Genomic DNA, 13,677 nt, shown 5'->3' on the forward strand with positions numbered 1-13,677 from the left:
CGGGTGGGGAAGGAGCTGCTGAGCCCAGCCCAGTGCCTGGCTCTCACCGAAGAGCAGCGAGGTGATGCCAGACTTCCTCCGCTGGGTCCTGCGCCGAACAACCTGCAGGCAGGGAGAGGGGTCAGTGGCACCCCCGGGCACCCAGCCGAGCAGAGGAGGAAGCAAACAGAGCCCTTCCATGTGCCAGCTCGGGGCCAGCATCACGCTCATGCTGCCTCATCTGAAAAGGCCTCTGAGGTGGCTCTGAGAGTCAGAAATGTATTGTCAGTTCAAAGCTGGGTCTGTCCTACACTAAAACCAGGCCAGTCACAGCAGAGAGGCAGGAAGGCCGAGGCGGCAAGTCACTCCACAGCTGTGGTCTGACTGGGCCATGCTGGGCCCCGGGTGCTGAGCTGGGGCAGGGCCAGCAGAGCAGGGAAGGGGGGTGGGCTCCCCATAGCCCTGCCATGGGCTCCCTCCCAACCCTGCTGTGGGTGAGGTGGGGCCGCCTCCCTCACGGGCCCACCTGAGAGAGGCTGGTGGTGGTGCTCGTCCCTAGGAGCGGGCCCTGGTCTGCGATGAGGTAGGCCAGGTGCTTGCGGCGCTGGGTCTCCACGGCCACGTCGGTGAGGGAGCCGGCTAGCCGCATGGCTTCCCCCAGCAGCACCTCTGCATCCTCAATCTGAGATGGTATGTCTGAGAGCGTGTTGAAGATGGAGGCTGAGTTCTCGGACTGGATCAGCTCCTCCTCCTGGGCCACACAAGAGAAGGAGTCGGGAGAGGGGGTGTCACTGCCAGGCACCAGGCTGCGAGCTGACCCCAATCACCGTCCTCAGGCATGTGTGACCTCCCTGGACGATCAAGCAGAGCACAAAGAGTCCCTGGCCCCAGGAGACCGCCCAGCAGGGACCTCTCAGGAGGGGCCCGTGTTCAGGCCACACGATGCTGAAGCCTGAACCCCACTGTGTCCCCCAGAGGAGGGGCACCAGGGCAGCTGCGTCTAGCACATGGGGCTCCTATTCTTCAGCTGGGAAGCTGGGTGGTGTTGCCCCAGGTAGGACAGGGGGCTGCAGCAGCACCTTGAGGCGCAGCATGCCCAGCGTGGTCTGGAACAGCACCAGGGAGCCCTCGTAGAAGAACAGGTCCCAGAGGCGCAGCAGCAGCCTGATGTGCACGACGCTGGCGAAGGCCGTGAGGAACCAGTGCAGCGTGATCAGGGACAGCTCTGTGGACACAGACCGCAGCCCCTGTGGCTGGGACCAGGGACAGCCGGCATGGGACAGCCTGGGAGAAGGGGGTGTCCCCCAGGCACACAAGCCAGGGAGGAGGTGGAGGGTAGCTCCCCAAAAGCAGCAAGAGGCCTTGCCTGCTCCCCAGGGAGAGGAGACAGGGCGTCAGGGAACAGCTGAGAACAGGGGAGCAGCAAAGACTGAGGGTGCTGGGTCCACGGCTCAGCCATCGTCAGATGAGCTCCTTCTTCCTTCCAAGATAACCAGCTGCCCCGTCCTCTGCTGGCTGTGTCTGGAGGCCGCAGATCTGCAGTATCTGAGCCAGAGTCTCAGGACCCCTTGACCCTAGAGAAGGGGATGGGTGCCGGCCCTTACCAATGTCATGCTCCTGGAGCAGCTTGTCCAAACGAGGCAGGTACTGGACGATGAGGTGGCGCAGAACCCGCTGGTCAGTCTGGACGCCCAGGAGGGTGGTGCTGAAGTAGGAGGCAGGGAGCAGGTCCTCGATGATGGCGCACATCATCCAGAAGGCGTCCTCCTCCTCCAGGAACAGCAGGAGGCAGGCGGCCACCTGGCCAGGGCAGGGGGACAAGGGTCCTCGACCTAGGTCTCCATGCGAATTAGAAGAGGCACCCCCTCTGGGGGTCCCATCATAGACCACATGCCTTCCTTGGGGTTGGAGCTGCCATATTTGGAAGCCCTGGCCTCCTTGGGGACTCCCGCCTCCTTCCCCACCTCTCATCCTACTGCCTGGATGGTGAGATTGTTCACCACTGGGGGCCTGGAGAACACCCTTGGGGACACCCCCTCCCCTTTCCGGGCTGTGCTCACCATGCCCGTGCCCTGGCAGTAGCCAATCTCTGGGTAGAGCCAGGCCAGTGCTCGGAGAACCCTGCGCAGGCGCGGCACCCCGATGCTACTCAGGTTGGCGAAGCAGGCGTTGCTGGGCATGGTGCGGAGCAGGTCCTTCTCAATCTGTCAGAGCACACCCATAGGAAGACCCTGTGAGACGCAGCTGCAGGACTGCGGGCCCACACCTTCCACACTTCTGACACCTGAGACCCCATGAGGGAGGCTGGGAGACCCCCGTGTGGGGCAAACCCCAGGCAGGCTTCTCACCCAGGAATCGGGATTCCTTAGTGCTCCAGGTTAAAGTTACCCTCCACCCTTCAGGAGTAGAGCTCAGCTAGTATGTAGCTGATTCCACCACACTCACCGGAGAACTTATAAAAATAAAATGACAGATTCCTGGGCCTCAAGCCAGAATGAGAATCTCTGAAACAAGGCCTGGAAATCTGTATTTAAAATCTCCAGGTGACCCTAATGTGCCCCCAAGTTTGGTGGCCTTTTTGACAATTCTCCCTGCTGCCTACACAGGACCCAGGAGGGAGCAAGCTTGTCCAGGCACACGTTTGTGGGTGAAAGGACTGCCCAGTGCTGCCACACGGCTGCTGCGCTCTCCCACGCCACTCCTGCCAAGGGCGATTCTTGTAACCCCCTGGAGACCACTGCCCTCCTACAGGCCCACACACAGTTTCTGGCCAGAAAGCGCTTCCTGAAGGGCTCCCTGTACTGCTCTGGCCTCACCTGTTTGGCAGCAATGGTCTCATCGTTGGAGCTGTTCTTCACAATCTCGCGGTAGGACAGCTCAGAATTCCTCTTCTTCTGCAGGGCCCCGGAGAGCCGCATCCACAGCTGAGGGGAGGGGCCTGCATGAGCACTCAGTCTTTCACGGGACACCTGAACCCTTTTGGCCCTCTACAGGTCCCTCTGGCCACCTCACCTGTGGCCTCATGCTGTGTGGGATGCCAGCGAGCACCAGGGAGCGAAGCTTCTCAGAGCGGGGTAGGGAGACAGTAATCTTGTCCCAGGTGAGATCCCCCACGTCATGATTATGGGTGAACTCCAGGTGGGCCTGCCACCGCAGCCTCTGGGGAGGGTCCTCCATCAGAGAGACACCTGGCAGCTTGCTGGAACTGGGGTCAGCACCACCTGCCAGGAGAGAGTGAGCCCAGGGCCGCAGTGGTGAGCACAGGAGGAAGGAAACAACTCCTCACTATTATGTTCTCCGAAGTTGAGGGCCCAGATCTCGCCACCAAAATCCAGAGCCACATTTCCAACAGCTTCCTGTGGCTCCAGCTGCACGTCCCACAGGCATCCCAATGAGCAAACCCGAACTCTTCACTTCCTCCCCCAAACCTGCCCCTGCTGCAGTCTCTCTCAGATCCATAAACCCACCTCCACTCTCCAGACGCTCAGGCTTAAACCTCAGAACCATCTCTCGCTCCTCCTCTGCTTAGACCCCATGTTCGATCCATCGGCAAATGTTGTTAGCTTTGCCTTCAGAGCATGGGCAGAATCCCGCCACTCTTACCACCTCCGACTATGCCCCAGTCCAAGCCGTCATCCTTCCTCTGGATCACCCCAACAGCCTTCCCCCTGGTCTGTTTCCACCCCTGCCTCCCACAGGCTGTTCTCCACACAGCAGTCAGGAGGGCCCTTCTCAGACCCAGTCAGATCATGTCATTCTGCTCGGAGCCCTCTAGTGCCACCTGCTTGCCTCAGATGCAAAGCCAAAGGCCTTACAAGGCTCGTGACCCACCTCCTCCCGGCCCCCTCTTCCCTGTCCTCATCTCCCACTACTCCCTCGCTCCCTCCACTCCACTCTTCCCCACCAAATCCGCTCCCACTCAGGGCCTCTGCACTTACTATTCCCCTTCCCTGCTCCGCTCACTGCTTCAGTTCCTCCCAGTTTCTGTTCAGATGTCTCCCCCTAGAAGCTTCCTTCACTACCTTATATACAATCCACCACTCTCTTCTCTAGCCCCCGAATTTTTCCATAGCTCTTCTTGCCCCCAGCATATATATTTGTTTGTTTGACCACCTTTGGTTTTGTTCCAGGCACTGGGGAGGCAGCAGTGGACAGTGGACAACCCACAGTCGGCCTCCTGAAATGCTCCAGCGAACGCCAACAAGGCTCTTGTGACCACCGGGCAATCTTGGTGCTATTAGCCCCACAGGTGGCCTCGTCATTACTCATCCTAAAGCCACGCCCTCAGCCTCAGCTTTCTAAAACTTCTCCTTTAATGAATTTACATACAGTAAAATGCACCAATTTTAAGTGTACACTTTGGTGAGCATCAATAAACAAATGTCTAAACATCGTCCTCATCAAGATAGAGAATATTTCCATCACACTGGAAAGCTCCCTGTGTTCCTCTCAGGCCCAGCTTTTAACTTCCAAATGTCTGTCTGCAAACTAGAGAACAAGGGAAATTTCTCTCAGAACTGCAAACATGAGGGATCTGAGGACGACTGGTTTCAGCCAATTAAAATCTTCCAGTCACAGTTAAATGCTGGCAACAGGCTATCCTGGGTTCTGGCAGATGGCTTTCCCAACAGCCCACTCGGGAACCAACATGTGTATTTATACTAGAAAATGATGGAAATGGCCTAGAGGCACAGTCATAGAGTGGTTATAAAAGGATTATGATAAATCCAGTATAATGGGATATTATGCAGCCACTGAAAAACATGCTTTTAAAGAGGTCTCAGGGGCTGGCCCGTGGCGTAGCAGTTAAGTGCACACGCTCCGCTGCTGGTGGCCCAGGTTGGGATCCCAGGCGTGCACCGACACACCACTTGTCAGGCCATCCTGTGGTGGCGTCCCACATAAAGCAGAGGAAGATCAGCACGGATGTTAGCTCAGGGCCAGTCTTCTTCAGCAAAAAGAGGAGGATTGGCATGGATGTTAGCTCAGGGCTGATCTTCCTCACAAAAAATAAATAAATAAAATAAAGAGGTCTTAACTTACAGAAAACACGCTCATGGTGTAATGTTAAGAGAGATAAGAGTGGCTGGCCCGGTGGCGCAAGCGGTTAAGAGCGTGCGCTCCACTGCAGCGGCCCAGCATTCACCAGTTCGGATCCCGGGCACTCACCGACGCACCGCTTGTCAAGCCATGCTGTGGCGGCGTCCCATATAAAGTGGAGGAAGATGGGCACAGATGTTAGCCCAGGGCCAGTCTTCCTCAGCGAAAAAAAAAAAAAAAGAGGAGGATTGGCAGATGTTAGCCCAGAGCTGATCTTCCTCACAAAAAAAAGAGAGAGATAAGAGCAATATGAAAACGTGTATATGATATAATCTTAGTTATGAAAAGTATATACAGATACACATACACACAAAGCCAGGAAAGGAATACACGAAAATATCAGCAGATATCTTCAGGTTGTGGCATTATGGGTTAATTTGTTTTAATCTTTACACTTTTCTATATTTTTCAACTTCTCTATAGTGAACATTATTGCTTTTATCATCATATGAAAATCAATAAAATTAATCTAAAAAACATCAGAGGTCTCCATCTACTTACAACAGCATCACCCTCAGGTGCAGCTCCGTCAGTCCTGGGGCGGGGGACACCCGGAGCCCAGAGGTCACAGCTGCACAATGACAGTCACTGCAGTCCCGTCCTCCCCACGGCACCAGCGAGATTCCACACGATCTTACCTTCCTTGTCCACACGGAAACCGAACTCGTCATAGGAGAACTCGGGCTGCTCCACTGACTCTTCCTTCTGGAACCAGGATTGGGGAGAGTCAGTCACACAGCCCGTCTGGGACTACAGGCTCTGAGACCACAGCCACCCTCGCTGCTGCTTGCTGAAGTTCCACCCAGCCTTCGAGACTCAGATCAGAGGCCACCCTTCCCTGAAGCCTCTGTGGTCCTCACTCAACTGCAGGGGGCCACCACCTTCCCGAATTCTCCCAGCATTTTCCTTGTTCTCCTCAAAGACAGTAAGATCAAGGTAAGAAACCTGTTTTATGCGCTTCCGTGTCTCCATAATACTAAGCACATGATGCCGTAATACTTTTCCTCCAACCTCATGACTTATTCACAGAGCATGTGGAGCTAAGCTGCCTTGTCTGATGGTGGCCTCTGACCCTGTGTGAGTAGGGTGGAGTGGCCACCACTCCCCGGAAGCCTGTAGCGTGGGGCCCCTTCGGCACCACAGTTAGGGAGCAGAGTGCTGGTAATTGCTGTACCTGCGTGTACTTGGCCAGGATCTCCTGAGGCCACATGCTTGGAGTCAGGGCTGAGAAGGGGCCACTGGCAGAAGGCACGTGGCTTCCTAAAATCAAGGAGGACCAGGAATAGGAGATGAAGAAAATGCAGAGCATTTGGGGGAAAAATTCAAGTTGGAATATTCCCCACCACTCCAAGGCGCCAGCAGTGAAGGTGCCTCGTCTCAAGTGGTATGGGTTGGGGAGGGGAAGAAACCTAGAGATGTGCAACTTTCTGGAGAAGGAAAAGAAAAAAAGCAGCGTGTTACAAAACATAACCAAATTTCATCTCCTTGCCTCTTCCTCCACCTAACCGTGAGAATTTGTAGGGCAGAAGGAGGGAAGAGGACACACATTCAGGAAAACCGGAGAGCCAAGCAGAGAAGAGATAGTAGTGATTCTCCCGATGCCCCATCAGAAGACTTGCTCCTTTCTCCACCTCTTACCTGGATGGTCTTCATGACCCTCAAAGGTATATGAAAATCAAGCCCACTTCCATCCCACCAGGTGGGTCCTCCTGGGCAAGATCCCCCTGCACTCTGGAGAGCCTCTCACCCCATTTCCAGCCCAGGCCCTGTCTCCCACCTGACATTGTGCGAAGAGGCGAGGCAAGTCTTCTGCAGATCCAGACAGAAGTTTTCCTATACTAATATCTTACAGTTGGAAGGCTCCTCAGGCTTCATCTGGTCCAGAAACATCAGCCCTGGGAGGAGAGCAAAGGGGAAAGTCATTCTAAAGCAGCTGCTCTCCTGGGATCCTTTCCACCCACCACTCTGGTTTTGCTGGCCCAGGGCAGTGGGGAGGGAAGTCCTGGCCACTGTTCAACAAGACAATGAAAAGTCACACTTAGAAGAAAAAGCCTCCTATTCTGATTAGTTCATCCGAGAGGATACACTTTGAAGAAGCTACAATACCAATGTTCTCAACAGCTCTGTAAGCCAAGGGGGGTGTGCACTCAGTCCCCATGTTATCAAGGAAGGAGAGAATCGTACATACAGACTTCCTGATGCCCCATGCTCAGGCAAATGTTTCTTAAAAAAGAAAACAAAAAGCAGCCACCACCAAAACCTCCATGAATCGGTTTCCCTGACCAGAATCTCGGAGGATCGTTTAGATAGAAAACGCCGAGCCGCTCAGTCAGGACCTCCACGCAGCCCGATGCTGGCATTCCCCACTTCACCCCACAGTCCGCTCTTCCACATCTCTCACCAGCCTCACTGCTGGGAAACGAGGAACTACAGTCTACTGTAACCTCTCCCGTCGCTGTTGAAACTCCAGCCTCCTCCTCTTTTTTGTCCTCTTAAAACACAGGGACTCAATCAAAAACTTAAAAATAGGGCCGGCCCCGTGGCTTAGCGGTTAAGTGCGTGTGCTCCGCTGCTGGCGGCCCAGGTTCGGATCCCGGGCGCGCACCGATGCACTGCTTCCCCAGCCATGCTGAGGCTGCGTCCCACATACAGCAACTAGAAGGATGTGCAGCTATGACATACAACTATCTACTGGGGCTTTGCGGGGGGGGAAATAAATAAATAAAATCTTTAAAAAAAAACTTAAAAATAGAAATACCTTATGATCCAGCAGATACTGGGAATCTACCCATCGAACCTGAAATCAACAATCCAAAGAGGCTTATGCGCCCCTCTGTTCATTGCAGCATTATCCACCATAGCCAAGAAGAGGAAGCAACCCAAGTGTCCCTCGACTGACGACTGGCTAAAGAAGATGTAGTACATATACACCATGGACTACTACTCAGCCATAAAAAAAGACAAAATCGTCCCATTTGCGACAAGATGGATGGACCTGGAGGGTATTAAGTGAAATAAGCCAGAAAGAGAAAGACAAACAGCACATGATTTCACTCATATGTGGAAGATAAACCAACACACGGACAGATAGAACTGTTTAGCGGTTATCAGGGGCTGGGAGGGTGGGGGGTGGGCACAATGGGTGAGGGATGCACTTATATGCATCTGATAAACAATAATGTACAACAAAAATTCACTATAAAAAAAAGTCTTCTAAAAAAAAAAAAATAGGAACTCAACAATAAATGGACAAATAGCCCAATTGAAAAACGGGCAAAAAGGGGGCTGGCCCGGTGGCACAAGCGGTTAAGCGCGCGCGCTTCGCTGCAGTGGCCCAGGGTTCGCCAGTTCGGATCCCAGGCGCGCACCGATGCACTGGTTGGCAAGCCATGCTGTGGCGGCATCCCATATAAAGTGGAGGAAGATGGGCACGGATGTTAGCCCAGGGCCAGTCTTCCTCAGCAAAAAAAAAAAAAAAAAAAAGAGGAGGATTGGCAGATGTTAGCACAGGGCTGATCTCCTCACACACACACAAAAAAAACGGGCAAAAGATTTGAATATATGGGTGGGCCCGGTGGCTTAGCGGTTAACTGCGCGCGCTCCACTACTGGCGGCCCCGGTTCGGATCCCGGGTGCGCACCAACGCACCGCTTCTCCGGCCATGCTGAGGCCGCGTCCCACCTACAGCAACTAGAAGGATGTGCAACTATGACATACAACTATCTACTGGGGCTTTGGGGAAGAAAAAAAAAAGGAGAATTGGCAATAGATGTTAGCTCAGAGCCAGTCTTCCTCAGCAAAAAGAGGAGGATTAGCACGGATGTTAGCTCAGGGCTGATCTCCCTCACACACACATAAAAAATGTTAAAAAAAAAAAAAAAAGTTTAAAAAAAAAAAGATTTGAATATAGATTTCTCCTAAGAAGAGATGTAAATGGCCAATGTGCAAGTAAAAGTATGCTTGGCATCATCAGTCATCAGGGAAATGCAAATCAAAACCACAATGAGACACCACTTCACACCCACTAGGATGGCTATAATCAAAAAGACGACAATAATAAGTGTTGGTGAGGACGCAGAGAAATTGGAACCCTCATCCATTGATGGTGGGAATGTAAAAAGGCACAGCTGCTGTGGAAAACAGTTTGGCAGTTCCTGAGAAAGTTAAATATAGACTTCTATAACCCAGCAATTCCACACCTATTCACCCAAGAGAAATGAAAGCGTGTGTCCACACAACAACTTATACGTGGATATTCATAGCATCATTACTCATTATGGCCAAAAAAAGGGAAACAACCCAGATGTCCAACAACTGATGAAAGGACAAACAAAAATGTATGGAATAGCCATACAATGAAGTTTATTCAGCTGTAAAAAGGAACGAAGAACCAACAACATTATAACACAGATGAATCGTGAAAACATCATGCTAAGTGAAAAGAAGCCAGTCACAAGAGGATGAATATTGTATGATTCTATTTAAATGAAATGTCCAGAAGAGGCAACTCCTTAGAGACGGAAAGTAGATTAGTGAATGCCAAGGGCTGGGGGAGAGGGAAATGCAGAGTCATTGTTATTGGGGTTTCTATCCGGACAGATGAAAAATGTTCTGGAATTGGATAGTGGTGACAGCTGCACAACAGTATGAAATACTAAAACCACTGAACTGTACACTTTAAAAACGGTGAATTCGGGGCCGACCCCGTGGCGTAACAGTTAAGTGCTCACGCTCCGCTGCTGGCAGCCTGGGTTCGGATCCCAGGCGTGCACTGATGCACCGCTTGTCAAGCCATGCTGTGGTGGCGTCCCATATAAAGTAGAGGAAGATGGGCATGGATGTTAGCCCAGAGCCAGTCTTCCTTAGCAAAAAGAGGAGGATTGGCATCAGATGTTGGCTCAGGGCTGATCTTCCTCCATCAATCAATCAATCAATCGAGGGCTGACCCCAGTGGCTTAGCAATTCAGTGCGCGCGCTCCGCTGCTGGCGGCCCGGGTTCGGATCCCGGGCGTGCACTGACGCACCGCTTCTCTGGCCACGCTGCTCTGGCCATGCTGAGGCCGCGTCCCACATACAGCAATTAGAAGGATGTGCAGCTATGACATACAACTATCTACTGGGGCTTTGGGGAAAAAATAAATAAAATTAAAAAAAAATCAATCAGTAGATAAAAATGGTGAACTTTATAGCATGTGAATTATATCTCAAGTAAAAACATAAGAAAATGCCATCTTCTAGGGCGTCAGCACAGTGGCTCCCTCTAACTTTCTAGCTTCCTCTTTCTAAACTGCCCCTATTAGAACTAGAAAGAATCTATTATCACCCACTTGAGCTTCAACAGAAATGCAGTTTTGAGTAGTTTTCTTAGGCTTTTTCTGAATATTAAGCCTTTTACTTCTAACCGTGAAAAGCTTTGACCCTATGAAATAAACGTGAGGTAACACTAAGGAGACGTGGTTGAATATTTTAGGACAAGTTGTCTTCTCGTTTTTGAAATTATATTCATCGAGACCTAAAGAAAAACCTCCTTTTGCCATTTTTCTGGTGACAGGAGTTTGGAGGTGACAGTTGTTACTCTGGTCCACGGCAGCCCCCATCTTCTCCGTGCTATCTGCCACAGAACTCGGGTGTTGGGGATTCTGGGTAAGCCAGGAGGGTCAGGTGAGGGAGAAAGAAATCAAAACGGAAAGTCAAGCAGCCGCCTCATGGGAGCCGTGAGGAAACACTGCCCTGTGGCCTCAACTCCAGCATCTGTTGGAAATGGGCATGGGAAAAATCCCAGTTCTCTTTAAAGATATATTTGCAAATTTAGGGGCAAAAGAGTCACCTTGTAGCTCCTAAGGGCAGCTCAGCTGGGTCACCAACCTCTACTCCTGCCCCCAGACAGCCTGACCATGCCACATTTGGGCTAAATGCCCCTCCTGGAGGCTGTGGTGCCCAACCAGGAGAGCCCCTCCCTCCTGCTTCCAGACAGAGCCAGATGGCAGAACCCGCATCCCTAACAGCTCAGCCGTCCTAGGCTCATCTGTTCTGCATGAGGATGATAATGAAAAGGTAACGTCTTCCTTCAGTAAAACAGATATGTGGGGCCTGGTTTGAATCAGAATTTTGTGCTGGATGGAGCCTTATACATTTTTATGTTAAAGGGACTGAGCTAGAAGTTTTAAAAATTGTGTTGTCATTCAATCCTCACAACACATTTTGAAGCAGATATCTCTATTCCTTACAAACAAGAAAATAAGCCCAGAAAAGACCTAGACCCGCATACAGTTTTCCAAATAGACTCCATTAACTGTATGCTCCTACACCATGCTACACCCCCATCCCGCCTGGTGAAATGATGTCACAGGGCCACCAGCTAGACAGCACTGGGAAAAGAATCCAGTTCTCAGTTATGCCACCCACTGGCTTGGTGCCTGGGAGGGCATTTGCGCGATGGCACTAGCCCTAGGAGGGGGCAGCTTCAGCGCTCATCTCCTGCACCGCCTTCGCGCAGAGGCGGGACAGTACTGCAGTTACAGGGAAGACGCCTCCAGTCAGACAGAGGTGGATTCAAGTCCCAGCTCTGCTGCTCCCCACTTGTTCTAACCTTGGGTGAATTCACTTCGCCTCTCTGAATCTCAGTTTTCTTATCCATAAAATGGAATAACAATACCTATGTCTTCCAGTGGTTATGAGGATTAAGTGAGAATGCAAATAAGGCCCTTAGCACACTGTCCGACATACAGCAAGCACTCAGGAAGCACCAGGCAACTAGTAGTAGTCCTCATAATTTCTAGAAAGCTATTGTTAATATCTGGGCCCTCTACATTGAGGTATATACTAAAAGCCATATGATATTGCTGATGTCCATCCATTACAACCTATAAAAATGACAATTTCATATGGTGCAACGTAACATATGCCAGTTAAGATCATGAGAAAGACTCCTCCTCATTGATGCCCTAGAGGTAGTGATCTGGTTGTTTCCTCCGGAAGGGCAGAGAAAGTGTGAAGGAAGCAGGTTTTGCTCGTAGTGGAGGAAATGAGCTGTCTCTGGCTGTGCAGGACTCAGGGGGCTGGGAAGACAATTCTCAGTAAGCAGATCCCCTTCCTGACCTTAGCCTACCTCCCACTCATTCATTCACTCAACAGCTACTGAGCGCCTCCATAAGCCAGGCATGGTTCTAAGGGCTGAGATGCAACAGTGACAAACAAAAGTCCCAGCTGTTACATTACAGCAGAGAATCAGACAATGAACACAAAAATAGCTGTGTCAGATGGTGATTACTACAGTGCTCTGAGAATAATAAAGCAAGGTAAAGGAAGGTATAGAGAGTATTGGAATAAAGGGGCTACACAGATAAAGTGGTTAGGAAAAGCTCCTTGAGGATAAGGAGACATCTGAACAAAGACCCAAACAAAAGGAAACGAGGGATCAAGTCATGTGGCTATCGGAGGGAAAAGGGATCCAGACAGAAGGAACAGCAAGTGCAAAGCCTTTACGGCAGGAGCATAGTTGGCAGGCTGAAGCAGGAGCAAGGCGGCCAGGGGCTGGGGGTGAGGAGAGAAGAGTGGGAGGAAACATGTGAGAGATGCAGCAGGGGGTCATGGAGGGCCTGGCAGTGCCGGACAGACCTGGGATCTTATTCTCAGCGAGCGGAGACAATACAGGAGGGTTGTGAGCAAAGGTGGGCCCAAATCTGACTCAGGTTTTGAAAGCTCTCTCTGGCTCTTGTGCAGAGAAGACTGCAGGGCAGGAGGCGGCGGCAACGCGAGTAGCAGTGATGTTGGCTTTGCTACAGCGGGACCAGTGAGAATGGTCAGATTCTGGATCTATTTTAAAGAGTCTCTACAATAATATATATATGCCACGTCTCCCACTGACTGCCCTCAAGTCTCCTTGTTCCCCACAGGAGGCGGATGAGAAACTGCTAAGCTGGGCGGGCAGGTTTTTCCTGCCTCCAGTCGCTATGGAAACCTTCCTGAAAGCAGGATCTGGGAGCTGGCAGAAGCAGCTGAGGAGTTAGCCACGTCACCAGCTGCCCTGCTGCTGTCACAGGAGTATCGAGAGGCAGAAACTTCTGAAAAAAGGATTGATGCAAGCAACTTTGAGGTGCTCTAGAAGGAATTTTTAAAGATTAAATGTACACGCTTAAAGGGGTCAGTCTTTTTACTCCGCCTCCAGAGTACTTCTCTCTAGTTTGCCGATCCTACAATTTCCTAAAAGACAAACTGTATTCACGTGGCAAAGACTGTCAGATGTCACGGTAAACCTGTGTGTGTGAGTGTGTGTGTGTGTGTGTGGCCTCTTGATACAGATCAAGGAGATCTAGTCCTTCATGTACTCTTGACCTCCTATCCTGTCTCCTAGTTTTCTTTCTTTTTTTTTGTGAGGAAGACTAACCCTGAGCTAACATCCAATGCCAATCCTCCTCTTTTTGCTGAGGAAGACTGGCCCTGGGCTAACATCCGTGCCCATCTTCCTCTACTTTATATGGGACACCACCACAGCATGGCTTGACAAGCGGTACATTGGTCCGCATCCGGGATCCAGACCTGCGAGCCCCAGGCCACCGAAGCAGAGCGCGTGCACTTAACCGCTACTCCACCGGGCTG

The 13,677-nt window shown here is 51.5% G+C and overlaps 1 protein-coding gene across 4 annotated transcripts in view; it reads right to left on the reverse strand.

Annotated features, from left to right (window-relative positions):
• The window catches only part of SGSM3 (small G protein signaling modulator 3), a 45,553-nt gene that overhangs the window by 7,541 nt on the left and 24,335 nt on the right, over window positions 1-13,677 (reverse strand). For all 4 annotated transcript variants that reach the window (XM_058568311.1, XM_058568312.1, XM_058568314.1 and 1 more), the window contains exons 2-11: window positions 6,857-6,974; window positions 6,254-6,339; window positions 5,718-5,784; window positions 2,992-3,200; window positions 2,796-2,903; window positions 2,040-2,183; window positions 1,584-1,779; window positions 1,059-1,204; window positions 506-730; window positions 48-102 (exon numbers count right to left, since the gene is read on the reverse strand). In XM_058568311.1, coding sequence (XP_058424294.1) covers window positions 48-102; window positions 506-730; window positions 1,059-1,204; window positions 1,584-1,779; window positions 2,040-2,183; window positions 2,796-2,903; window positions 2,992-3,200; window positions 5,718-5,784; window positions 6,254-6,339; window positions 6,857-6,863 — 1,243 coding nt within the window. In that variant the 5' untranslated portion in view covers window positions 6,864-6,974. The remainder of the gene's footprint in view (window positions 1-47; window positions 103-505; window positions 731-1,058; window positions 1,205-1,583; window positions 1,780-2,039; window positions 2,184-2,795; window positions 2,904-2,991; window positions 3,201-5,717; window positions 5,785-6,253; window positions 6,340-6,856; window positions 6,975-13,677) is intronic.

Source organism: Diceros bicornis, chromosome 25 (genome assembly GCF_020826845.1).
Source record: "Diceros bicornis minor isolate mBicDic1 chromosome 25, mDicBic1.mat.cur, whole genome shotgun sequence".
Classification (NCBI taxonomy): Eukaryota; Metazoa; Chordata; class Mammalia; order Perissodactyla; family Rhinocerotidae; genus Diceros; species Diceros bicornis.